Source organism: Notolabrus celidotus, chromosome 4 (assembly GCF_009762535.1).
Source record: "Notolabrus celidotus isolate fNotCel1 chromosome 4, fNotCel1.pri, whole genome shotgun sequence".
Taxonomy (NCBI): Eukaryota; Metazoa; Chordata; class Actinopteri; order Labriformes; family Labridae; genus Notolabrus; species Notolabrus celidotus.
This window is the reverse complement of record NC_048275.1, coordinates 37586480-37614340: the sequence shown is the minus strand read 5'-3', so window position 1 is coordinate 37614340 and position 27861 is coordinate 37586480. Positions and strand designations below refer to the sequence as shown.

The 27861-nt window shown below is 42.0% G+C and overlaps 1 protein-coding gene across 2 annotated transcripts in view; it reads right to left on the bottom strand.

Annotated features, from left to right (window-relative positions):
- Window positions 1-242: 242 nt before the first annotated feature.
- hspa12a (heat shock protein 12A) overlaps window positions 243-27861 on the bottom strand; it is a 102496-nt gene continuing 74877 nt past the window's right edge. Inside the window, exons 7-12 of one of the 2 annotated variants that reach the window (XM_034682440.1) lie at window positions 27421-27592; window positions 19113-19199; window positions 17427-17531; window positions 17078-17336; window positions 11113-11216; window positions 243-6980 (exon numbers count right to left, since the gene is read on the bottom strand). In XM_034682440.1, coding sequence (XP_034538331.1) covers window positions 6349-6980; window positions 11113-11216; window positions 17078-17336; window positions 17427-17531; window positions 19113-19199; window positions 27421-27592 — 1359 coding nt within the window. In that variant the 3' untranslated portion in view covers window positions 243-6348. The remainder of the gene's footprint in view (window positions 6981-11112; window positions 11217-17077; window positions 17337-17426; window positions 17532-19112; window positions 19200-27420; window positions 27593-27861) is intronic. The other variant, XM_034682441.1, reaches the window with a different exon arrangement.

Genomic DNA, 27861 nt, shown 5'->3' with positions numbered 1-27861 from the left:
TTAATGTGTGCACATACTTCACGCCATCTCTGCATCAGACAGTGTTCCAGTGTAGGATACATTCAAATGAAATAGTAAAGTTGTTTTTTTAAGTAAATAATCTGAGTCAATGTAATTGTATAACTTTACAAACTACATTTTAAAATCCTTGCTATAGTTGAGATGTAGAAGTCATAAAGTTTTGTCTGCATTGGATAAAAAGAAAAAGATGAAGGGAGCAGAAAACACAACAGGAGGGAGTGTTCTTTGAAATACACGTACATTTTATTGGTGACAGTCTGACAGTGAATATCTGGCATTGATCAAAATACACTCATAACTGTGTGAAAATCGCAAGAGAACAAGACACTGAAGTAACTCAAGATAATAAAAAAAAACAAAGAAAACTACTTTGCATCATCAATAAGGAACTAAGAGAACAAAGTGTACGTTGTGTTGCGTTTCAGAGAGGTTATCCTAACTACAAGCTCAATCATTTTAGCTGTAAAATCTTCTGAATGATTGTACACTTTAGATATTGTTAAGCAGATACGTGAACAAGATGCAAGCTGGCTAGACTGCTACCTGAAAACAAACCCACTGAAGCCGTGGACTCCGGACTAAAAGGTCATAAAATGTGACGTCTCAGCCTCAGCAGAAGAGTGTCTCACGCACCAAGAATCAAAGGCTAACTGTAGCTAAACATGTCTTCATATATTTATCAGAGCTTTGAATAAAGCTGCTACATAACAGTATCCTGTGCATCACATAATACTCAAGGTAGCACAAGATACATGAGAACCATGTAACCAAGGAAACAATGTGCTGTTATTAAAGCCTTCCTCTTCATCCGGCTGTTGTGAGTACAGAGAAGTGTGGAGTAGTAAAAGGTTACGAGGTTAGTTATCATTTAATATGTGAAGAGCCGCCCTGCTGTGAGCCGCGTTTACATCAACTCCATCAGGTCAGGGAGCGGCGAGTATTACACAGAGCCCCGCCGGTCTCCACCACTGCGACAGGCCGAGGAGAACACAGCACGCCATCGTCATCATCAGTGACACACCGTGATACGTGTGTTAGTAAAAGCGATCACCTTGTTGTTTGTTGCCTGCTGTTAAGTCATTCCTATGTGACACATGCGAAACATGCATTGCAGAGATAGTGCCGCAGACAGCAGCTTGTGCGACTCTGTACACTGACACTGAAAGCGAGACAAGCTGTAATTCACAGTCGAAATAAAACGGCTTTAAAAACGGGCTAACACCTGCTTATTCTGATATCTGCAAACGCTAGGACACACGACGACTCGTAGAACCGTGGAGAGGTCAGATACAGTCCAAACACCGCCTCCCTCCACTTCTCCTTTAGTTCATCAGGGTGATGAGTGTTCACGGCGTGGAGTCCCGTCTCTAGCTTCATGCTGATCAGCTAGCTTGGAGAGTCGAGTCTAGTCTTGTAAACAACAAACGCCTCCTCTGTAAAGTTCGGATAGGGTCGGGTGTAAGCCAAGACAAACTGTGCAAGCTAAAGGGCTGAAGCGGATTTAAGGGCCCAATCACACCAGCGTTTATGACGGCGATAGCTCTGGAGAAAGAGTTCTCATTTGAATGGAGTCGGGATGATTGATGGAGATGTTTAATCTTTGAGAACCTGAAGGGCCTCTGAACGCTTCAAACTAAGTTGTCATTGTTTAGTCTGAAAACACTTGCTAAATCAATAGTTATCAACAAATAATGGGAACAATAATCCCCTCTGTGCACAGAAATGAGTTTGAATGAAACTTCTTAACCACACCATAAAGAATCTGAGTCTGCAGGGTCACTCTCTCTCCTTTGAAGCCAGTGATAATGTCTCTCAGTCCAAAGGGATCTTCTCCCTGCTCACGATGAAAGCACATCATCCACCCAAATGTATACCACAGAACTAAAAGACGAGTTCCTGTAAGGAGTTTCAGGCAGCAGTGACTCTTTGTTAGTTTACAGCACACTCTCAAATCTTAGCGAGAGCAGTGCTGACATTTAAAGGACCCCAGAAGACTCAGATCAAAGGAAGCCAGAGGATAAGTTGTCTCATAATAATGCCCCTTTAAATCAGCCCGTGAAGCTCTTTTCTCCAAAAGAGGATAAGAGCCACTGAAGAAAAATAATAATAATTACGGTCCAATATATTTATTTATTTCACTGTTATTCTGAGAAAAAAGTCATAATTCTGAGATTAAGGTCAGAATTCACAGATTAAAGTCATACTTCTGAGATTAAAGTCATACTTCTGAGATTACAGTCATACTTCTGAGATTACAGTCATACTTCTGAGATTACAGTCATACTTCTGAGATTAAGGTCAGAATTCACGGATTAAAGTCATACTTCTGAGATTAAAGTCATACTTCTGAGATTACAGTCATACTTCTGAGATTAAAGTCATAATTCTGAGATTAAAGTCATACTTCTGAGATTAAAGTCATACTTCTGAGATTAAAGTCATACTTCTGAGATTAAAGTCATAATTCTGAGATTAAAGTCATACTTCTGAGATTAAAGTCATACTTCTGAGATTAAAGTCATAATTCTGAGATGAAGGTCAGAATTCACAGATTAAAGTCATAATTCTGAGATTAAGGTCAGAATTCATGGATTAAAGTTGTAATTCTGAGATTAAGGTCAGAATTCACGGATTAAAGTCATAATTCTGAAATTAAGGTCAGAATTCTGGGATTAAAGTCATAATTCTGAGATTAAAGTCATAATTCAGGGATTAAAGTCATAATTCAGGGATTAAAGTCATACTTCTGAGATTAAGGTCAGAATTCACGGATTAAAGTCAGAATTCTGAAATTAAGGTCATAATTCTGGGATTAAAGTCATAATTCTGAGATTAATTCAGGGATTAAAAGTCATAATTCTGAGATTAAAGTCAGAATTCACGGATTAAAGTCATAATTCTGAGATTAAAGTCATAATTCTGAGATTAAAGTCGTAATTCTGAGATTAAGGTCAGAATTCAGGGATTAAAGTCATAATTCTGAGATTAAAGTCGTAATTCTGAGAATAAGGTCAGAATTCACGGATTAAAGTCATAATTCTGAGATTAAAGTCATAATTCTGAGATTAAAGTCATAATTCTGAGATTAAGGTCAGAATTCAGGGATTAAAGTCATAATTTGAGATTGAAGTCAGAATTCAGGGATTATAGTCAGAATTTGAGATTAAAGTAATACTTCTGAGATTAAGGTCAGAATTTACGGATTAAAGTCAGAATTCTGAGATTAAAGTCAGAATTCTGAGATTAAAGTCATAATTCTGACTTTAATCTGAGAATAATAATACAAAATATATATTGGACCTAAATTTAGCACATTTTTTTCAGTGACCCTAATCCTCTCCTGTACTTTTCTGGCCATGTTTTGATGAAAGGCCTTGGATGAGTTCACGATCAGTGTGAGGCTCAGTGATTACTTCTGAAGTCACACGTCTACATAAAGCTAGCTATCATGTAGGAGGGAGAATGGATGCACGGCGTGTGACTGACATCACATTTAATCCAAAAGAGGCACTCTTTAAAACACCTTCATCATGATCTGTGAATGCGGGTTGTTTGATTGGATAATTATTGCTAAAAATGCCTCGTTCTGTAACGCAGAGTTCATCGCTCTGCTAAATCCATGGCTCAAGTTCTGTGAAGAAGATGGAAAAGAAACGGGACACATTCAGCTACCATTTAAAAAAAAAAAAGAAGGACGTGAACGTGGACAGAAACGCTTCTTAAGGACGGAGGTATTCAAGTTTCTTTTGTGATTGCAAAAAACAGCAACAGGCGACACATCCGATCTCTCACTCTGAGCCAACACCGCTATCAGACGCGCCTCGGCCTCTCATGCTATGGCTGGTGAGAGAACAAATGTTGAGAGATGTCCATGTGAAAGCACGCACACACACACACACACACACTCATGCACACACAGGCATTCGCACACATAGCACGCACTCTCGGCTCTAACACTGCTGAATCAAAGCTAAAAATCTGTACAATATTTAAATACTGTATTTACAGAAATAAACACTCCACTGTTTGTCACTCCGGGTTCTTAGTGATGTTGGAGCGGGGAACTGACCGTCTGTCCACAGCGTGGGAAAAGCCGAAGCAGAAACAAAGAAAAGAAAGGCGACATGGAGCACATCGACGGCTGAGCTGGCTCTTCAGACTGAGCTGCAGCGTGTTCACATTACTGGATTACTGAGAGGAACTGTGGCTGATCTCTGAGGAACAAACGGTGGTTTCACTGGATTAGCCTTTAAGTAAAAGGTGAGATATTCAGTTGACATCTTTGCTGTTTGTCCTCCACAGCATGCCGACAGGTGTTACACTGATTCCCTGTCTCTGAGGTCGTGCTCTCCTGGTACTGACCAATCAGCAGAAAAGTTAAACATCACTGTTCTTATTACTCTCTGCTGAAAGTCACTACTTACACTACTATTGCAGAACTCTATGTTAGATGCATAATGCTGCTACAAGCTTATTCATCTCTGCTTTGAAGGCGTTGGAGATCAAGCCTGGGCTGTTTGGTTGGTGTCAGCATCATGCTCTTATCTTCAGGGGGTTTTAAGCCACTAGCCTTGAGTTAGCAGGCGATCGGAGGGATTTTTATGTTGAGTTCACAGCAGTGGAAAGATGCTTCTGGACGGGGCATATTCTACCGTCACAATCTTGTCCTTTAGTGCAACAAATTAAGAGTAATACGTTTAACTCCAAGCCCCTAAAGTTGCCTGTTCAACTGAACCACAACAAGCTGTTGAACAAGCAGAAGATAAATCTGCAGGAATTCAACTTTAAAAAAAATCTTGTTCCACTCTTAATTTACCTGATGTGTTTTTAGCAGCCATACAGCACCAGTTAGACTACCAATGAACAGTTCAACACGAGTCACATGCTAAAGATATCTGTAAGTGAAAGGACAAAAGAGCGCTGCACTTTGACAATAAACATCAGATCAAGTTTGAGCGTCTCTTCTTTGGTTCAGTGTCACAGAATGAGTCGGCCTTGTTACAGGCAGCAGCTGTTCTTAGTGACAGAGCTCAGGTAAACCACCTGTCCCCGATCTTGTCTTTTGTCCAGTTTGTTTTACAAGACGTTACCAAAGATAACCTTCTACAATAACAGCTCTGATGAGAAGTGACTGACTTACTGTTGGACATACACTATCAGTCAAAAGTTTGGACACACCTTCTCATTCAATGGTTTTTATTTATGTTAATTAATTTCAACATTGTAGATTAATACTGAAGACATCAAAACTATGAAATAATCTGGTTTTACCATAATCTGGATTACAACAGTCGTCAAATAGGACTATCCATTGTGTACTAACCCTACCTCTGAACAACACAACTGATGGTCTCAAACACATTAAGAAGGCAAGTCATTCTACAAATGAACTCTTGACAAGGCTCATGTTCATTAGAAACCATTCCAGGAGACCACTTCATGAAGCAGACTGAGAGAATACCAAGAGTGTGCAAAACTGTCATGAAGGAAAAAGGGGGCTACTTTACAGAATCTAAAATATAAAACAGATTCTGCTTTGTTTAACACTTTGTTGTTCATTCAATAATTCCATATATGTTCTTTCATAGTTTTGATGTCTTCAGTATTAATCTACAGTGTTTACAATCATTACAATAAATACAAACCCTTGAATGAGAAGGTGATTCTAAACTGTTGACTGGTAGTGTATATCACTGAAGGCTTCCTGGAGAGCACCACATCAGTCTGAAACACGTGGCATGCTTTGGGAATGTGAGTAGCTTCTCTCCTCTTCTGTTTAAAGAGCTCAATCCTGTAAAACCACCGCTCAGACCTTCAGGACTGAAGTGAGATAAAGATAAAGAAGTGTAGAGCATGAGCAGTATGAAGACCTTCAACCACAGTTCAATGATACTGTGAGCTTTGATTCTTAAATCATAAAAACATTGTCTCTGCTGGACGGATGGACAGAATGGACTGCGGGATCAAGCTCTAACAGTGAATAAGCCTTTATCTTCTCTGTCAGGGACTCAAACCTGACTCAGCTAAGCTGCAGCCTCAGCGCGGGGTGATGATGGGTTTAATATGAGTGAGTGAACGCTTTGGAGCTCCTCAGGTACCGAGTGAAGTGACTGACCTTAAACACACTGAACTTTCCCTTCATCCTGAATCTTTACTCACACCGTCTTACATCCACGCTCTGACCGAGCATCAAGATTCAGTAACATTAACCTCCTCCAGTAAATACCTCCAGCTTGTTCTGTGTGTGTGTGTGTGTGTGTGTGTGTGTGTGTGTGTGTGTTTATGTTTCTGCTTCCTTCACTTTAACATTAACCCTTTGTTCCCTTCTTAATGGCTTAGGAAGTCAATGCTAGCTTTGACGGTGCGTCCGGTGGACACGTCCACCGCCATGGCTCGGATCTCCGTGTCTCCAAACTGCATGAGCGTCTGGATCTCTCGGCGTGGTGCCGAACTTTCCGTTCCGCTAACATCCAGGCGAAGTGTCCCACACTTCTTGACGCTGCTCTCGCTGATGAAGCCCACCCTCTCCTTCTCGGAGCAGTAGACGTGGATGACGATGACCTGCTGAGACGGTTTGGCCGGCGTGTAGCTCCTCTTCACGCTCTCACCCAGAGCCACAGACTGGTCGGCGGCGATGAAGGTGTCGAAGACGTCAGTGCACCAGCGCGTGCCATCCTTCACCAGCAGCTTCTCCGGCGGGTGCTTGCCCTCCACGAAGCGATTGAGGACGCCCACGCCGTACGTGAGGGGGGAGCGGCGCACTTTGATGACGCTGGGGTCAAGGCCGAACAGCACGGCGCCCTTCAGGATGGTGAGGCCGACGTCGTGGGGGATGATGATGCGGCTGCGGCCCTGCAGCATGTTCTGGACGGCTTGTTGAAGAAGAGGAGACTCAGCGAAGCCTCCCACCAAGAACAGGAACTTAATGTCGCACACCTCGGGCTTCTCGAACAGCTCAGCTGGAGGAGGAGGAGAAAACACGTGACTGTCAGAGGACATGCAACATATGCTATCATATAACTTCCCTTCATGATAAAGCTTAAAGTTAGAGCTGGCTCAGGCTTAGACCAGTTCTTAGTTATGCTGCTCTAGGCTTAGACTGCGGGGGAAACTGACACACTGGGATCCTGTCTTTCTCTCTCTCTCCTCTCTGTGCCTGTCTCTTACTTTAACTCTTCCTGTCCCATTAAAGTTCCTAACCATAGACCTTTCTGGAGTCCCTGAGCTCCCTTGTCTAGTAGGTTCCTCTGGATCTCTGCTGCTGTGGACGTGCCAGACTCCAGCTGCTACAACTACTACTATCTGTCTCACCACCATCATCTCTCTCTCTCTTCATCTCCCTCTATCCCTCTCTCCAACACGGTCTCAGCAGATGTGTGTCTAACATGAGTCTGGTCCTGCTGGAGGTTTCTGCCTGTTAAAGGAAGTTTGTCCTTGCCACTGTAACTTGCTAAATGCTGCAAAGTGCTCTGCTCATGGTGGATTAAGATGAGATCAGACTGAGTCCTGTCTTTAAGATGGGACTGGATCTGATCCTGTCTTGATGTTGGGTCTTTGTTAATAATAGAACATAGAGTACGGTCTAGACCTGCTCTGGTTGGAAAGAGTCTGAGGAGAACAATTGTTGGGATTTGGTGCTTTATAAATAAAGATTGATTGATACCACAGCATGACCAGACTGAACATTTCACATCTTTTAAACCCTTTAAAGGTGACATATCATGCAAAATGGACTTTTTAATGGTTCTCTACCTGAAATATGTTTCCCTGGCATGTCTACAAACCCCCCGAGAATGAAAAAAATCCATTCTGCCCCTGTTCTGATTTCTCCACCTTTCTGTAAATGTGTGTGAAACGAGCCGTTTCAGACTTCAGTGTTTTTGTTACGTAACAGCAATATCCGGTCTGTCACGGAGTCAGAGCTCGGAGCTTGTTCAGCCCATAGACTGTATAAAATACAACTCAACTCCTCCACCGTTTTTCATTCCCTGCACAAATGTGTGCTAACAAGGAGCTTAGGAGGGAGGCATGCTAGTTGTAGGCTGTCTTAATAAACACAAAGGTCGGTTTTACTCCCCACGTCTGCAGATTTGAAGATCTAGTGGATGATTTTTATTTATCATGGATAAGTGCTAGCGCTAGTTGGCATAGCTACATAGCAACATGTCGTAGCTGTAACTGTGTACCAAGACACACGTCTACATACTGACAAATAAAACAACAAGAAACACTAAATCTGTGACCAATCCTTCAGAAAAGGTCCCGCTGCCTTTCTGGCAGAGGTCGGTTTTACTCCCCACGTCTGCAGATTTGAAGATCTAGTGGATGATTTTTATTTATCATGGATAAGTGCTAGCGCTAGTTAGCATAGCCACATAGCTACATGTTCATAGCTGTGTACCAAGACACACGTCTACATACTGATAAATAAAACAACAAGAAACACTAAATCTGTGACCAATCCTTCAGAAAGGTCCTGCTACAGGCGCCTCTCCGTCAGGATCAGATTCTGGATCAGATTCAGAGGGTTGAAGTAACGCGATCTCCGAGCAGCCGTGTATATTCAGCCAACATGTAAACATTAGATCAACGTGCTGGACAGCCGAGGCACATCCACTTCCTGAGGGGGCGTGGTCAGAGAGAAAACAGAGTGTTCTGAGGAGGACTGAAGAAGAGGGTTTTTCAGGCATGCCAAAATCTGATTTCAAAGTGTTTTTTTGAGCATAAACTTTAAAGACATGTTTTGGGGACCTCTTAGACCAAAATATATTGATGAAAAAAGCGTGATATGTCACCTTTAATGAAACTTACTTCCTGTTTTCACCTCTACACTTAATTAGTGTTGCATCATAGTCCTTCTCTATCAGGCTGTAGCTGATCACATGATCTGTTTGTGTTCTTGTGTTTTCTGTCGTCTTTAAGACTCAAAATGTGTCAAATAAATAAATAAAAGTAGAGCTGCTGCTGTGAGGAGTTTGTTTAATGGCTCCATCTGCAAAATCAGTTTGGAACCAGGACACATCTCTTAAAAACAGATGTGAGGTGTTGGATCTCACTGGATCTTTACCTTTAGTATCTCAGAGTCTGACTCTCAGTGGTTCAAACAGGACGTACTCATGTCCAGAGCCTCAGGTTTCACATTTGAAAGAAGTACTGAAATATTTGGTCCGTCACATGTTCCCCTTTACTGTGGAGCCACCACACTAATCATGAACATATGACACACATGTTTCATGTTGTGTATGTAAATCCTGCTTCATGTCTGTTGCATTCAAACTCAAGACACAGAGGAAGAGGGTTTTGTCTGTGTCAGTATCTCTCAGTCTGTGGACTTTAGTCTGTGTGTGTATTTGAGATTGTAGATTTTATTCCTCACCATGTTACACTTCACTAACAATGAGCCGCACATTATAAAGGAGGTCAGAGCATGAGGAACAAAGACAGGGAGGGGTGGCTGCAGCTTAGAAAGAAATCCAACCTCCTCTTAAGAAAGAGAAAGAGAAAGAGACAAACTCCAGCTCACAGCTCGGACTCTCAGTTTATCCTTTCTTCTTTTCTATTATCTCCTCTTATCATCTCCTCTTCTTTTCACACCCTGTCTCTGCCTTCTTCTCTATCTTTGTTCCCTTTCTCTCTCTCTCTCTCTCTCTCTCTCTCTCTCTCTCTCTCTCTCTCTCAAACACACACACAACACATTAAAAGACTAAAACTTGACCATGATTTTAACTTAACTGTAACTTATAGTTCTTACACAACTATTTCTACAACCTTTTCTACAACTGCTGCTATTACTAGTAGGAGTACTACTCCTCCCTCTACTTCTACTACTACTGGTATTATTACTACCACTACTACTTTCACAACAACTTGTACTACTACTCTTACTACTACGACTATTTCTACTATGTCTACTACTTCCATTACTTCACATGTTTAAGACCCTTCTAGTTCAAAATGCAGCAGCTCTGATTTTAACAGGCACAACTAAATACCAACACATCACTCCCGTCCTCGCCAGCCTACATTGGCTGCCAGTTTTTTATTGTGTCAGATTTTATTGATTTCTTTTAAACATTTTAATGGACAGGTTCCTAACTATTCAAGAGACCTTTTAACCCCATATGTGCCTGGACGGACCCTCATATCTGTGGATGCAGCTCTGCTGGTTGGGCCAAGATCCCGCCTTAGAACAAAAGGTGACCGGGCCTTTTCAGTCAGAGCTCCAAGTTTGTGGAACTCCCTGCCACTGAAGATTAAACCTTTTATATAAATAAAGTTTATTATTATTATTATTAATAATATTATATGATTCTGATTCTGATTATTATGATATGATTTAGGCCTCTCTTTAGCTTTGATTTATCCTTCTGAATTTCAGCAGGGCATCCAAATATTTCAACAGCTTTACACAATTTTTCTTTCTTACATGTTTCTAGAACAAAGTAAGTGCTGCTCGCTATTTTATGTTCATCAATGTGGTGTAAGGACTCTGCTAGATCAGCTGGGCTGTAAAAAAAAAAGCTCACATTAGAGTGTAAACTACTCAACATTTAAAAAACTATCACTGAAAAAGTAGATTTTAAGCATTCATGATGAACCGCAGGTCGACTGGAGGAACATTTTTACCTCATACTCTCTGTTCAGTCACAGCCTCGGTCAGCACTCCTCTCGTAGGAACATTTAATACACATTTTATGAGTTCTTCAGTCCCAGCCCTTCTTTAGGAAAGCAGAACAGGACGATCCGAGCTAAAGTAATGTGACCCACTTTCCTCTGGCTGAGGAAGTGATGAATTATGTAGGCTGGCTGGTTTTAAGGAGAGACCAGCCCTCCTCTTTAACACAACAGAGCCTCACTCCTCAGCATGCCTCCACATTAAAAAGCTGAAACAGGTTTGGTGGATTATGGATGAAATGTTGTTCCATGTGTGGATATAGTTTAAGTTACAGAGAAGACGCAGGGACGATACGCTCTGTCTCAATAACATCAACAAAACAACTTTTTAATCCACTGTGAGACTTTATGAACCTCAGTGAGGAGAGATGAGTGTTAGTGTTTGTGTTATAGTGTTGAAGTTGTGTTGAAGCTTACTGAGATGTTGGATGATGTGGTCGATGGTGGGCTTGAAGAGAGAGTTCATCGCATCTGGATTCATCCTCAGCATTCCCTGAGACGACCACTTCACAAAGTCCACGCTGTAGAGGGAGGACAAGAGAATCAGTAAACAGACGCTCATTTAACAAAGTTCAGCCAATTAGAGTAGACCATCAAGTCAAACAATGATATAATCAGGGCTGTCGGCTTTAAAGTGTTGATGCTAATGCCGTTTAGGAAGTGCCTTTTAAATCGTCTGTATGTCTTGTACTTTGTGACGTCTTTGTCTGCGAAAAACGCTATCCTTGCTTTTTTTGTCCCTTTCTGCACACCATCAGGTGCATCTTGACCAAGAGTTCTGGGTCTTTTAGCCCCTAGAACTACTTTACCCTGAACTAAAAGGTTCCTGTGCCCCCATTGTTGTCTGCGTTTCGACTACAGGCTGAAGTCCCGGGTAGATTGTGTAAATCAGGCCAGTGACGTATGGAGAAAAAAAAGTAAACGCACTACACCACCAGACCAGTAGAGGGCAGTAAAACAAAGACTAATGCCATTCATCACAGATGACACCATAGAAGCAGACGGACAGGCAGGTATCATTATGAGCAACACAACAGTTAGCCTGTTAGCATGAAGAGACTCAGCTGGTCTGTTTTAGATGGTGCTATATTTCATCACAGATGGATTCACTGAATCAACACGTGAGAGGAGATAAGCACGAGTAGCAAAGACGTTTCAACACGGCTTTAAAATCCTTTTGAACTCAAAAAGTCGTGGCAGAGATCGGACTGTGTTTTGGTTTAAACAGCGACCCTGTTAACTGGAGACTTTCAGCCGGATGCATCCCTCATAAACGTCTTTAGACCATCATTAAATATCTGATGAGGATATTTTGAAATCTTAATAAAAACTAAACTAGTTTGCATTCCCAGGAACTCCCTCTGTGTTTCAACAGCTGTGTAAACTCCACAAACACTGACACGTTCAGCTGAAGGTCTCCAGTTTACAGGGTCACTTTTAAAACCGGAACACCGGGAGAGACGCATTCACGGTGGGCTGAGAGAAGACTACTGTTACAAGCTGCTAAATCAAGAGAATCACAGCTTCTTCTTTTGAAAAGTACACACACATACAAAAAAGATAGAACAAATAAAAACTAATGAAAGAAAGAGAAATCAAGTGAATCACAGATGTGTGTGATGTTATTGTGGACGGAGGGCGGAATAAAAACACTGCAGGTTAATCTACCAATCAGACACGTTCAGCATTGTAGTCCCGGGACCTTTGAAAAGTACTACCCCCCTAGCAGGGGCTTTTAAGGGGGGAGATTATCTCCCCCTGAACTAAATGTAGACCCTGAGTCCACTGGTCAAAACGCACGTAGTTCAGGGGTAAAGTTCCTCCGGTTGAAAAAGGCCTTTTGTTTGGCTCTCCTTACTCTCTCTGCGTCTTTGCTCATGTAGCAGGACTTCTCTGATTGTGGATCTGTTAAGTTGTTAAACATCTTGCAGTAGGAGGAGGGTAGGAGAAGTGATAGAAAGTGTTGGCACAGAGATTGTCAGCTCATTGATCAGTTGTTAGCTTGCTTTCATATCTCTTTTCTGCACGGCCTCTCTTCTCAGACGAGGTCCAGCTCCAACAAATGATACAGTTTAAAAATCACAAAAACTAAAACCACAAAGAAGAGAAGACAGACTGAAAGTCTAACTCTTTCTGAGACTGAGTTCAGACACAGACATTGACTCTCAGATCAGTGGATGCAGCCCTACTGGATTGTCCTAATGTCACTGTTTTCATCTGCTTTTTATTTTTCTGCATTTTGTAGCTTTGTTCAGAAAAGTGCTTTTTAAATAAAGTTTATTATCATATAATAAAACACTGAGATCCTTTGTTTAAAATCATTGATAAGAGCAGCTCTGATTGATATTTGACTTTTATTTTAACGGTCCATGAAGCCTGCCCTTCCCTTCCCCTTCATAAACCGGTACATTGGTCTGTATTGATTTTCAGATGTGCCATTACAGAGACCATGTGACCCGGACTCTGTGTGCAGCTCCGCTCTGACCGTCAGCTCCGTCCCTCGAGGCTTACGTCACATCTTATCGTGCCTCCTGTCGTCTGAATGTCCGGCAATAAATCCTACAAGGATCCATAGAGTCCATCTGCTGTGATCCTGTGTGTGTGCGTCATGTACAGTGTGTGTGTAATGTGTCAGTGTGTGTGTGTGTGTGTCGATCCTTTCAACACGAGTCAGACTGAGTGCTTCCATTCAGGCGTCGAAGGAGCGTCTGGGGGGCACTGAGGGCTTCAATTTCAGCCCTCAGCTTTATGAACATCTTTTAATGTCCCTCACTGTGGGGTCATGAAAACCCACACAGACATGAGACCATTAACATCCAGACTCCATGACGGTCCAAAGAGTCAGTCTGTGCAGTGCTCTTCATTAATGTCTCCTCTGTCTGTGCTGCGTCCTTCTATCAGGACACATTTCAGTCTCAAACATGCGTACAAACTTTCTGTCAGCTCCATCCTCTGTTACTGAAATAATCTGAACCAACATTCAGAGCCTCAAACCAACGTCATCCTTCCCATGTGGTTATATGTTTTCTTTATAAATTCAGTTTATAGTATTAAAAGCGTTTTAAGCTGCAAACGGAGGAAAGTTTAAGATTATTTAAAGGTGACATATCATGCAAAATTGACTTTTTAATGGTTCTCTACCTGAAATATGTGTCCCTGGCATGTCTACAAACCCCCCGAGAATGAAAAAAATCCATTCTGCCCCTGTTCTGATTTCTCCACCTTTCTGTAAATGTGTGTGAAACCAGCCGTTTCAGACTTCAGTGTTTTTGTTACGTAACAACAATATCCGGTCTGTCACGGAGTCAGAGCTCGGAGCTTGTTCAGCCCATAGACTGTATAAAATAATACTGAATCCCTCCTCCGTTTTTCATTACCTGCACACATGTGTGCTAACAAGGAGCTTAGGAGGGAGGCATGCTAGTTGTAGGCTGTCTTAATAAACACAAAGGTCGGTTTTACTCCCCACGTCTGCAGATTTGAAGATCTAGTGGATGATTTTTATTTATCATGGATAAGTGCTAGCGCTAGTTAGCATAGCTACATAGCTACATGTCGTAGCTGTAGCTGTGTACCAAGACACACGTCGACATACTGACAAATAAAACAACAAGAAACACTAAATCTGTGACCAATCCTTCAGAAAAGGTCCTGCTGCCTTTCTGGTAGAGGTCGGTTTTACTCCCCACGTCTGCAGATTTGAAGATCTAGTGGATGATTTTTATTTATCATGGATAAGTGCTAGCGCTAGTTAGCATAGCCACATAGCTACATGTTCATAGCTGTAGCTGTAGCTGTGTACCAAGACACACGTCGACATACTGATAAATAAAACAACAAGAAACACTAAATCTGTGACCAATCCTTCAGAAAGGTCCTGCTACAGGCGCCGAGGGCTCCACTTCCTGAGGGGGCGTGGTCAGAGGGAAAACAGAGTGTTCTGAGCAGGACTGAAGAAGAGGGTTTTTCAGGCAGACCAAAATCTGATTTCAAAGTGTTTTTTTGAGCATAAACTTTAAAGACATGTTTTGGGGACCTCTTAGACTAATATATATTGATGAAAAAAGCATGATATGTCACCTTTAAAGGCTAAACTATGAGATGATAATATGTGTAGAGGCTAAAATAGAAGCCATAGGTGTTTGTGTTTATTTACAAGCTATCATTAGCCGCCAGCTAACAGCTCAGCTTACTTTGATCTGGTTTGGATCAGCGCTTTGTGTCTCTCTGTAAAAAAGCTGTATCCACTTTTAAAACCTCCTGCGTGCAGAGCTCTGAAGCTTCATCCATGTTTAGAGAGCAGTGTTTTTGTTGACAGTTCAATCAGCATGTTGGGGCTACTACTTTGCAAGTTAGGCGTTTTGCAATAAATCTGGTGTGCAGGTGTGAGTGAGACCAAACCACGAACCAAAAGCCAAACTGAACAATCCCAAACAACACATATAGAGGAGCCAAAGTTTCCCAGAGGGCAAAGGGAACAACACGGGTCAGACATCAATCCCCAAACCCATTGGTGTCTTAAGGCTGATTTATACTTCTGCGTCTCCCCTACGCAGCAGGGTCTGACGCGGACATGAGCACCACATACAGTACTTGTGCGTTGATGTGTCCGTGTCGTGCAGCAATTCTCTTCTGAAAAGCTTGAGGGCAGTGTGGTCTCTCTGATAGCCGGTAGCCTGCTTCTGGCGCTGTGCTACGATCTCTGTTTCCTTTTCCACAGAGATTCAGAGCGTGTTCTGTTAATCTACAGCTGATACATGTTGCTGTTTATCATATAGACATGATTACATGAAGAATAGAGAGGAGGAGATGAAATACACGGCCGATGAGCGAGGATCCCTGAATTGCTGTAAATGAGGGAAATACAATGCCGCTGAGCGGACCAATCACAGGGCTTGCAGTCCGAATTGATTCTACGTGTAGTTACATTTTGGAGGAGGTGCACGTCAGCTACGTGCGTAGGCCTCTGCGTAGGTACGGGAGCTACGCGAACTTCCGGCATTTTCCCAAATCACATTCCAGTTAAGTCTTCCCTCACATCAGACATGTCACTGTACCACACTTCAGTCCTGATGCAGGTGTACATTTCTCTGAGTTTATGTCCCTGTCTGTTTCCAACACTATAATCAGACCCTTTTTAAAAATCTGACCCCATTGACCTCACTCTGCAAATGTTACATTCTTAATTCAAACTTATCTGTTTGTTTCTAACTATATGTTGAAAAAAGAGGCAACCTCCAGCCGCGAGATTTGAAGCCAAAGCGGAAGTGCTAAAAACTGCAGTTCCTCAAGTGTCCAGTTGAGGTTGGCTCCTGAAGTACCAGAAACCCCACACACACCCATTCAAAAAGACGATCTTTACAGCAGAAATAAACATGTTTACAGTCTGGTTCAAAAAACGAGTGTAGTCTGGATAGCTCACTTATTGATCGGCACACACTGTACGGGGGGGGGGGGGGGGGGGGGGGGGTTCATAATGTGGCAGTTTCAAAGATATTAAGATTACGAGTTTTCTATTATGAGAGGCACAGCTGACTTGATTGGGAACACTGAAGGGAGGAGGCTCAAAGCCCGCCTCTTTACATCACAATCGCTCGACAGCAGTTATGTTGAGTTCAACATTTCCAATATGGCTGCCCCGACCATTGATGGGTGACGTCACGGATACTACGTCCATTATTTATACAGTCTATGGTTGAAAATCACTCACGCCTCATTTACAACAATGACACCCTGCCTTTAGAGATGTTCCTTCAGATGACATGTATGTCACATGTTGTTCTACATCAGCAGCTAACAAAATAAATGTTGTTTCAAAATATGAAACATGCTCAGTGTCTCCTTCCTGTATCTTGTACTTTTGCATGCCTCAGATTTGAGCTCAAACTGTTTTATGTCACCGTCTGTTTCAGTCTTTATCTGATGACAGTGCTCTCTGAACTTTTATCACCCCTCATATCCACTAATGATGCTGCTAAACCTAACTCTGTAAATCACCCTTCATGTGGTTCCCTTCCTAAAGCACTACCTTTATTTCAGAGCTACTGAAGTTTGTCTCACACTTGAGCAGTTGTTTTAAGACATCTCATGCCTCTCTGCATCTTTTTTTTCAGTCGTGTGTGGTTTCTGTGCGTGCACACAGCCCTGTAGGTTCACGCCCTTGAATGGGCACTGCAGAGGTGTTTACATATGCACATTAAAAATCCCAGACATGAGCTTCCACCGCAAGAGAGACTATGGCATTCATCGGCGTGAGATCAGAAGAGTGAACAATCTGCGCTTTGAGAGCAGGGTCTTCTCCGGTCTTGTGGTGCTAAAGCTCTGAAACCTCGTACATTATGCAGCGTCTGTGTTTGGTCGCTGCTTTCCTGCGTGTACTCACTTGCTCTTGCGCAGGGCGTGCTCCACACTGTGACCCCTGAACTTCTTGTAGTAGTCGATGAAGGAGAAGGGCAGGTTTATGTTGAGCGGGTTGGTTCTGTCAGGGGCGGCTGCCCTCTTCCGGGATTCGAACGCGATCATCAGGTCCACCCAGGCTGCTGGCCTCTTAATCTTAAACTGGTCGATGAAGTCCTGGCCAAAGATCTTACACAGCAGCTTCTCAAACTCATAATCAATCCCAATGGAGCCGTAGGGACCACCTGCAGAACGAGGGGAGGAGGCATGTGAGTTAAAATATGATGTAACCTGAGCTGCACTCAGAAGAGAGGAGGAGTGCCATGTGGTCCTACCTGAGGCCTTGTAGAGCTCCTTTAGATGTCCCTCTGGGAGACGGATCTGATGGACTGTCAGGTCCACTGTTCCTCCCCCACAGTCCACCACCACGTAACGGTCACCTGCACAGAGTTAAAGATGAATCAGACACGCAGCCTCTGCTCTTTATAGAAACATCATCAAGAGAGGAGGACGGGACTCTTTGAGAGAGCTGCTTGAACAGGAGCACAGAGGGAACAGCTGACCTACATCCCTGCAGCTCACAGGTGACGGGATGAGAGAGGAGAAACACGATGAGGTAGAGGGCTGGACTTTGGCTTTGGCAAAGACATAATGGTGGACAGCAGCCGACAGTGTAACATCACGATAAACACAGTGGACACAGTCACATTTTGATTGTTGATTTTCTAACACTACCACTTAATAAACCATAAGTGTGAGTGTACAGCTCTCTAAGATACACTCAAAGGATAACACATCTGTATGTTAACATTCTTTGAGAGTTCACTCCTGTTTCAGGTTCAGAGTGAGCAGAGCTGTGGCACAGAGACGAGGTAAACTACGCTCAGCTTCTTACTATAGCTTCACTGTAACTCTGTGTTTAGTTCACAGTGGAGAAAAAAAGATCCTCTGATGTGAACAGCTGCATGTTTGTAATTGTGGAACTGTTTTTTATGTTTCTATATCAAAAGAGACAACAGGAACTTTGATATACTGAACTTGTTGTCTTAGGATTGCTAAATGGGACTACAAGGGTCAAATGTAATCATCCCAAAAGACTGAAAACACAGCGCTGACTCAAACAGATCCACAAACAGATCTGTGGACCTGAACCGAGCAGCACACCTCAGAATCTGGAGATGTTTCAGCCCGGATATATTAAAGTAAGACACATATATAACGAAATCTGTCCAGATCTGTGAAGTGTCCTACCGTGAGCACACCTGATCTCCACAGTGGGACCACTTTGGTACTGTCAGAATATGGAGTTTCACCAGTGTGACTGATGCCACCAACGTCACATTTCAGCTCAGTGTTTTTAAGCTTCAATGACGAAGAGTGAGGATATTCACAGATCTGGTGTTCATATATCTGGATATTTAATGTAATGTGTATTTCATATTTGACATGTCTGAACAGAGTGTTTTATATATGAGGGGAAACTCTGCTCAGTATTTGATAGAAAGCATGTCAATAAATCTCCTTATATGCTTCAGACATGATCCAGATTCTTACAAGAACTGAAGAACAAATCAACTAATTCTTGGGTTTTGGTGCTTTATGTGTTTAAATCAATAAATATTTACCACCAATAATAAACCTTCTAACTCTATAACTGACCTTTGACCTTTAGTAGAGAATTAAACTAAATGTTAGACCTTGCAGGTTAAGTAGAAACATGGTCTCTGAATATTAAATGAACTTTTTTGGCACAATCAAAATGATATTCATGCACTTAAATCAAATATATCAACATACAATGAAAAGAACATGAATAAAAACACATTATTGATCACTTCTGCTACTGTCTAGATAGTTCCAGTTTCCTACAGCATGCTCTGTGTCTTCTACCACAGTCTAACTCCTGCAGCTAGCTCCTGGAGTGACAGATTAGCAGCAAAGGAAACAGCGAGAGCATTTAGCCTGGAGGTAAAGAGGAAAGAAATCATAAACAGATGAGTAAGAGAAGAGAAAGACTCTACCTTCTTCCAGCTCCGACCAAAGCTCCCCTACGACATTTTCCACCATAAATGTGCGGCTCTGCCGGTTGCGCCGAACATGCTCCTTAGCTGGTTGTTAACAGAGAGAGAACGTTCTGGTGAGTGTGATGAAGGCGGGAAGCTGTGCTGTGTGAACAGGGGGGGGGTGAGGCAAGCTGCAAGCTAAAGGTGAGCAGGGGTCCACACTGTGAGCAAGGTTACCTCTCGGTCCTGATCAGAGGAGCTGAAGCTGTTTGTAGAGTTTCAACCTTTGATGAGTTAATAAAAGACCTCAGGTCCGGCTGTCACCATGTTCAGGGTCCACCATTAGATCAGACATTATTTAATTTGATATGATTTTCCAATATGTTATATGCACGCCCACTTCCGTATTCTGACTCAGCCAGCTCTGTTACTTCCGGTCATTGCAAAGTGGAAGTTCTGGCGTTTTTTACTCCATCGCTTTAAGAATTGTCAAAAATAACAGTGAACGATGTAAGTCCAGTTTTTCATGACTCTAGCCACACATCAAAGACTAAAAAGGAGAAAGGCTTCAAACTTTATGTTTAAAACTACATCCACAATTATGAAGGTACGGTCCAAACACCTAATGCTAACGTTAGCCCTATGTCATCTTCTAACTACCTAATGCTTGTATTATACTGATGTGCTCATCTTTTGTGTCTTTTAATCACTGTCAATCTTTTTAACACCTTTTAAATGTCAGTTTCCAACAAGGACCCCAGTAGTGGAGAGATTACTGTTAGGGCTGAGTGCTACAGACACAGTACATTATGTTAATGAAAGTTACCCTGACCCTTTAGTTTACATTACTCTGATATCATTTAAAGATTAGCCTGAAGGCTCGGCATCCTAAATAATCCATCATTAAATGAAGCATTTTCCAAATTCATGAGAGATATGCAGAAACTATTCAGATTATTGCTCACTGACAGTCTGTTTCTCCTCTTCCTGTTGACACTGTAGTTAATAAACGTTAGCGTCCATTTCAGGCTGGTCTCAGTTTGATATGAATTATGATAAATACGCAGGTTGATGTTTTAATTTGACTGAGAATTAAATTGTCCATTATAAGAGTCTGATGAGAGTCTGTCACCATGGAGGCATCACAGACTGGAACCAGATGAGGGACTGTCTTTTTAATCTGCATAAAGAATCATTTTTAAATCTATATTTTGTGTCAATTTCTTAATTTCTTTCATTATTAATTATCAGGATAAAGTTTAGTGGAACAATTTAAACTGGTTTGCAGAGTGTGTCTAACACCAGCAGACTTCACTCCTCATGCCTGTACTGGTTCCTCATTTCTCTGGTACCTGTCAAAAGTTTGTTCACACCTTCTCATTCAATTTTTATTTATGTTAATTATTTTCAACATTGTAGATTAACACTGAAGACATCAAAAGTATGAAATAATCTGGTTTTGCCATAATCTGGATTACAACAGTAGTCAAATAGGGCTCTCCATTGTGTACTAACCCTACCTCTGAACAACACAACTGATGGTCTCAAACACATTAAGAAGGCAAGTCATTCTACAAATGAACTCTTGACAAGGCTCATGTTCATTAGAAACCATTCCAGGAGACCACTTCATGAAGCAGACTGAGAGAATACCAAGAGTGTGCAAAGCTGTCATGAAGGAAAAAGGGGGCTACTTTACAGAATCTAAAATATAAAACAGATTCTGCTTTGTTTAACACTTTTTTGATCATTCAATAATTCCATATATGTTCTTTCATAGTTTTGATGTCTTCAGTATTAATCTACAGTGTTTACAATCATTACAATAAATACAAACCGTTGAATGAAAGGTGTCTCCATTTACTAGATCAACATAATGTCAAACCACGCCGTGCTACCAGGTGACATAATCCCCTGTGCTCCTTTATATCCAGGCAGTAGCCAAACAGTGCAACAGGCCAACAGATCTGAGGTTCATGTCAGCACAAACAGCTGCACATTTTCATAAGCTGTGAAAACAGCAGCATGGTGGGAGTATTAACTTTTTAGAGTACGTAAAGAAACCAGATTAGTTCGTGCACGTAGATGTACACGCGACTGATACGGAAATGATCAGGGTCATGACTTCAGGAACTTCTTTCTTATTTTTTAATTTAACTTATTTTCATTGTTGTTATCCTTGTTGTTTCATATATTGTGTTCTTAACCTTAGGATTGTGGGGTGGGTTTGGGGTCAGGGCTGGGGTTGGGATTAGGATGGGGGGTCTTTTTATTTACATATATATATATATTTTTTTTTTCTTAATTTATTCTTTTTTAAGTTGTTTTTATGTACAGCACTTTGTGTTACAAAGTTATTGTATGAAAAGCGTTTTATAGATAAAGTCTGATTGATTCAGGAGGGCAGGACGATCGTTTGAAATCGTGAAACCTCTACAGTCAGGTGATCGGGCTCGTTGCTCACAGTGAGAACATGCAGTGAAGTGAGGGGTTTGAACTGGAACAGAGCATTAAGACTCCATCAGGACATGTTGGGTTTAATCAAACCTTCACTTTAACTTTAATGTTTCTTTAGAATAAACACAGGAAGAGGGCAGCATGACGGGATCATCTATCAGGCGGGTTATGGTTATACTCTCATGCTGCATAAATGGGAAGCTCAATGGATAAAGGTCTTTGTTCCAGTTTGGGACTCTAAGAAGGAAACATACAGAAGAACATTTTCCAAAAACACCTTCAAAGACTGTTTCTGTTTTCTAACCACCGCTGTCTACTTCTTCAGGCTGTTTGACCTACAGCACAGTGACGCTGTGCGACCTGAGGTCGGCCGGCTGATAGCAGGAAGATCTGACAGAGGTAAGAGTCAGAGGAACATTTCCTCCCACATGGAGGAAAACACACGGGGAAGGAAGGATTACTCTTTCTGCCCTCATTAGCCGCTCAGAGGGCGTGAGAGAGGTCGACAGCTAACGTTACGTCAGCCTGATGTTAGAAAAGTGGTGATATGTCAACGAAACGGCTTTTCAAGGGAAATCAATCAGACTAAGATGGAGTTATAAAGTGTTAAATGTAATAAGACAAGAGAGTTATCATCCAAAGAGACTTAAAGTAAGAGATCTATGATGAGGAGGAGGCTGCTTCAGACATTACATCACCATGGGAAAGGGAAACAGCAGCTGTGGTGTTGAAGCAGACCTCTCCTTTGGTTTTCCTGACATCAACTTTAGGTGTTTTTCAACCGCAGGAACTTTACCCCAGAACTACATGCGTTTCGACCGGTGGACCCAGGGTCTAAATTTAGTAGTTAATCTCCCCCTAAAAAGCCCTGCTTAGGGGATAGTACTTTTCAAAGGTTCCGGGGCTTTCAGGGGGCATGGCCTGCAATGCTGAACGTGTCTGATTGGTAGATTAACCTCAGTGTTTTTATTCCTCCCGCCGTCCACAATAACATCACACACATCTGTGATTCACTTGATTTCTCTTTCTTTCATTAGTTTTTATTTGTTCTATCTTTTTTGTATGTGTGTGTACTTTTCAAAAGAAGAAGCTGTGATTCTCTTGATTTAGCAGCTTGTAACAGTAGTCTTCTCTCAGCCCACCGTGAATGCGTCTCTCCCAGTGTTACGGTTTTAAAAGTGACCCTGTAAACTGGAGACCTTCAGCTGAACGTGTCAGTGTTTGTGGAGTTTACACAGCTGTTGAAACACAGAGGGAGTTCCTGGGAATGCAAACTAGTTTAGTTTTTATTAAGATTTCTAAATATCCTCATCAGATATTTAATGATCGTCTAAAGACGTTTATGAGGGATGCATCCGGCTGAGAGTCTCCAGTTAACAGGGTCGCTGTTTAAACCAAAACACCGGTCGATCTCTGCGATCACGGCTTTTTGAGTTCAAAAGGATTTTAAAGCCGTGTTGAAACGTCTTTGCTACTCGCGCTTATCTCCTCTCACGTGTTGATTCAGTGAATCCATCTGTGATGAAATATAGCACCATCTAAAACAGACCAGCTGAGTCTCTTCATGCTAACAGGCTAACTGTTGTGTTGCTCATAATGATACCTGCCTGTCCGTCTGCTTCTATGGTGTCATCTGTGATGAATGGCATTCGTCTTTGTTTTACTGCCCTCTACTGGTCTGGTGGTGTAGTGCATTTTTTTTTTCTCCATACATCACTGTCCTGATTTGCACAATCTACCCGGGACTTCAGCCCGCGGTCGAAACGCAGACAACAATGGGGGAACAGGAACCTTTTAGTTCAGGGGAAAGTAGTTCTGGGGGCTAAAAGCCCTGATCCATTCGGGCTAAAAGACCCCGGAACTCTTGGTTGAAATGCACCTTTTAAGAAGATTTGAATCCTGAGCCCATTAACAAGTCTGGAGGACTTCACGCTATCTCACAAATCTTCATTAACATTCTGGTTTGCCGTTAAAACATGTAAAGCTTATTTCAGTCCTTTAAAAGTTGGGAACGTCCATGCATAGGGTTTATTATCACAAGAAGGGAATAACCTTTAATGCTGAGTCCCCCTTGTTCTTCTTCCTCTAGTTGTCTCACTGTAACAGATCATATGTTCCCCACAGATTAATGACATTTGTTTTTTCTATGAATAATGTAATAGTATGTTTTCAGGCTGCTCTCCCTCTTTGCTCCGAGCTTAAGGCTAATCTTCTCTCATCAGTACTCGGCTGAAACAGCTCATTACCGCGTCTGTGAGCTAAACTCATTAAACAGGGGGAGTCTTTAAAACAAACCTGCTGCTGAAGCTTTAAAGACACATTAAAAGAATGTTTGCTTTCATGTTATGGCTCCAAGCAACACTGGAAAGTGTTTGTGTGTACATGCTGGAGGTGCTAGACAAGTGTGATAAGTCAGTACGCTGATTTATAAAGTAATCTGGCTGGAGGTTCTAAAGGAGTCTTAAACTGGAGCTGTGTGAAGCTAGGACTGAAAGGTCTGCTAGCCAACATCCCTGAGTGAAAACAAATCCTCTGGGAGCAACGGACACGTTTTGGGACTCCAAATGCAGCCAGAAGAAGCTGAATGGATCAGGGCTTCCAGCCAAAACGTCTTTTCACTTTGTTTCTATTTTTTGCAGCCTGACTAAGAAACTTTGGAAGCCAAGTGTAAGAATGGAGCTGCACTCGCATAAAGATATCTCTTTAAAGAGATGAGTAAAAATGCTTCGAGGCGTCAAATAATCGCATATGGGTTCCTGGATTGCATTAGAGCGGATTCACTTCACTACCTCTACCTTAAACACAGACTCTTTGAGCTGATTTATACTTCTGTGTCTCCCCTACGCAGCAGGGGCTGACGGGGACATGAGCACCACATACTTGTGCGTCGATGTGTCCGTGTCGCGCAGCAATTCTCCTCTGAAACTCTTGAGGGCAGTGTGATCTCTCTGATAGCCGGTCGCCTGTTTCTGGCCCCGCAACGATCTCTGTTTACTTTTCCACAGAGATTCAGAGCGTGTTATGTTAATCTACAGCTGATACATGTTGCTGTTTATCATACAGACATGATTACATGAAGAATAGAGAGGAGTTGAAATACACAGTCGATGAGCGGGGATCCCGAAAGTGCTGTAAATGCGGGAAATACAATACCGCCGATCCGACCAATCACAGGGCTTGCAGTCCGAGTTGATTCTACGCGTAGTTACATTTTGGAGGAGGTGCATGTCAGCTATGTGCTTATGCCTCTGCGTAGCTACTCGGATGTCCGGCGAGGCTACTGCGTCGATTTGACACAGAAGTATAAATCAGCCTTTAGTCTTCACACTCTGTGAGCTCACTGACATCCTGCACAATCAAAAACATGCACTGATATTCAAAACAGTGACATGTGTGAACAGAGACAAGTTTATCTGTAACTCTGTTTCATAGATTCCCTGATTATAAAGATGTACGGTGATTGATCATTAATGCATCTACTCTCACTGGATCCAGCTTTAGTTCATCTTCATTCATGAAGTCAATGTGGGAAACTTCCAGACGACTCTCTTTTAATCTTAAAGAATAGATTTTACAGCCTTTGTTCGGAGGATATGTTGTTCCAAAAGTCTGAACCTCTGATTTAAAGCTTTCAGGTTTCCTGCTTTAGGCTGCAGAAAACTACAGACTGCTTTTAAGTCTTAGAACTTTGATACCCTGAATGTGTTGAAGAGTTGTGTGTAACTGTTTTAGTGTATTACTTCAATGATTTTTTTCTGTCTGTTGTTGAAACTTTGTCTTGCTGGCTGGAGAAGACATCTCTGATCTCTCAGGGACTAAGCTGGCCATGTAAAGGTAACATCAATTATTAAATATTAATAGTTAGTACTTTTTCTGATGAAGTTAAGTTGCTGAGAAAGGTACCATGGACCACAAAAAGACATGCAAACATAACAACAGATACACACTCAGAGCGAAGCAGAGCAGAAGTAAAAAAAGGAGCAGAGAGGTCTGAGTCCATCGGAGATGTCTTTTTACAGGTGAGAGCCCTGAGCCAAAGCTGGTAGTCTGATGACATGAGTACATTAATATAATGTGGAGATGTAAATGTGTGTGTGCAGTATGAAGACATGTTAAAAGATACATCTCTGTTTATTAGGAGACAGCAGGATGTGAGGAGAGGGGGGGATACTTCATGATCAATGCAGATGAATGAAAGACTAATCCTCTTCTTTAAGTATGAACACACCATGCTGTGTTTCTGTCTGAAGTCTTACTGACATTAAACTCTCAAAGTATTAAATACTAAAGCTTTAAAGATGGTGCACTACCCCAGCTCTGGGTACCATGCACTGAACAAAGTTATTCTTCCACAGAGAGCTTCAGAGAGAGGGGATGAGAGAGTTTTGGAGACCACAGCAGTGATGTGAGTTTGTGGGTGACAAAATAAAAATGGTGAACATGAAGTGATAGAGCGGTGTTAAAGAAGGAGAGGTGGGTGTTTGCTGTTGCTGCTTCACATGCTGCTAAGAACAGAACAAACTTTCAGTCTGAATTGTTTCAAATTGGTTTGCTTTGCTGAAATAGAGAGATTTGACCTTTGAGACTCAATGTTTACAGTTTCTGTGTAACTGTAAGTAAGAATACTTGACTAACTCTCAGCTGCAGGTGTTCAGGGTTTTAGTATTTGGTTTTCCTTTATCAAACAAATGCAAACTATAAGATTTGAAGTTTCTTTTTTTTAAGGTTAGTGGGTAAGAAATGCATCCATAGGTGTGAAGATAGACACCAAATTTTCTTAAAGCCTCTGGGAACCCAAATATACAAAGACGTTCTACCTATGATATTTCAGACCATATGTAAATACTAAAAACTGTGAAAATATTAGAACTCAACTTCGATTCATTTTTTAAATATGTTCAATTCCGTTTTTCAACATGTTTTCACACTGGGTTTTAAGGGGGCTGGTTTAAACTGATATTTATTATGTACCAAGTATCCAACCAATCAGCTCCTCTGCGTGCACATACTACACTTCAGCCTCCTCTGCTCCGGGTGTCCCATGGTCCTGATGGCCCGGAGACTACGGAGTGACAAAACTAATAAATGATAGAAGTCCTGATTCTGAAGGATTTTGTGACTCAGCACTCAGAGACCATTGTAAATGAATCATTTTCAGATTCTGGAGTTTTGATGTCTTTAGATTCAGAGTCAGACGGCTCAAACATGCAGGTTGTGAACGCTCTCTTGACCTGTCAATCAGAGAGTTAGGCCACGCCCACACAGTCCTGAGAAATGCTCTGACCTGTAAAATAAGCTGTTTTTGAACAGAGTGTTTTCAGAGTTGTGGATGTTTATTTTCACTCAAGGTTTTTGTTGATGCTTGTTTATACATTACATTTTGATATTCTATGTGAATTTTAAATATTCCATTTAAGTTTCCTGAGGCTTTAAAGTCCCTGCATTTCCTCCAGGCCCCCTACTGACGTCACCAGTAGGGATCAGGGAGGAGTTTTGGGCTCCTTATTAAAAACTAGAAATAATTTATCCCTGAACTTCCCATTTTCAATCAGGTATTCTCTTTAAAGGGTGGAGTTTCAGAGAAGGAGCAAAGGCAAAGGTGTAAACATGACAATGAAAAACAAATAAAAAGTGATAGTTTCTGTCAGTCTCATGCAGTCCTGGATTCCTTGGATTAAAAAGAGAGAGCATGTTTACCATGACCAGGAGAAACTATGGAGGAGACAATATTCAGAGGGAGGAGAGACAGCATGTTAGATGTGGATTCAATCCTAGAGGAGTCTGAATGACGGATGATCAATGAGGCATGACGTCAGAATAATCATCATCATCATCATCGTAAACGAACCCCTGAGATCATGTGACCTACCTTGGGTCATTCCGCTCCCCACATTCTCCGTGGGGCTGAAGCCGTTCTGGGTGGTCCTGGTGCCCAGGTCCACCATCTGGTGGAGGCGGAGCTTGCGACAGTAGATTGATGCCGCTTCAGGTTCTAAGGCGATGATCAGCTGCTCTGGACTTTCACGGGGCACCAGGCCGGACTACAGAGGAGAGAATACAGACAGACAACAAACATTAAAGTCTCTGCTTAAACTGATCTCGTTTCCAAAGTCTTAGTGGACGGACTCTGACAGGGGTCGGGATTATCAGGTCAAGTCCTCAGCTGATGGCAGGCGTCTTAATGATTCCACAGGTTACTAAATAAACTCTGGAAATCACCACAAGGTGCGGTAATGTTGACGTGGCGTAAAACAAAAACCTAAAAGTCTTGATGTGTTCCTTCCTCACATGAGGGCTCAGCGTACTCCGT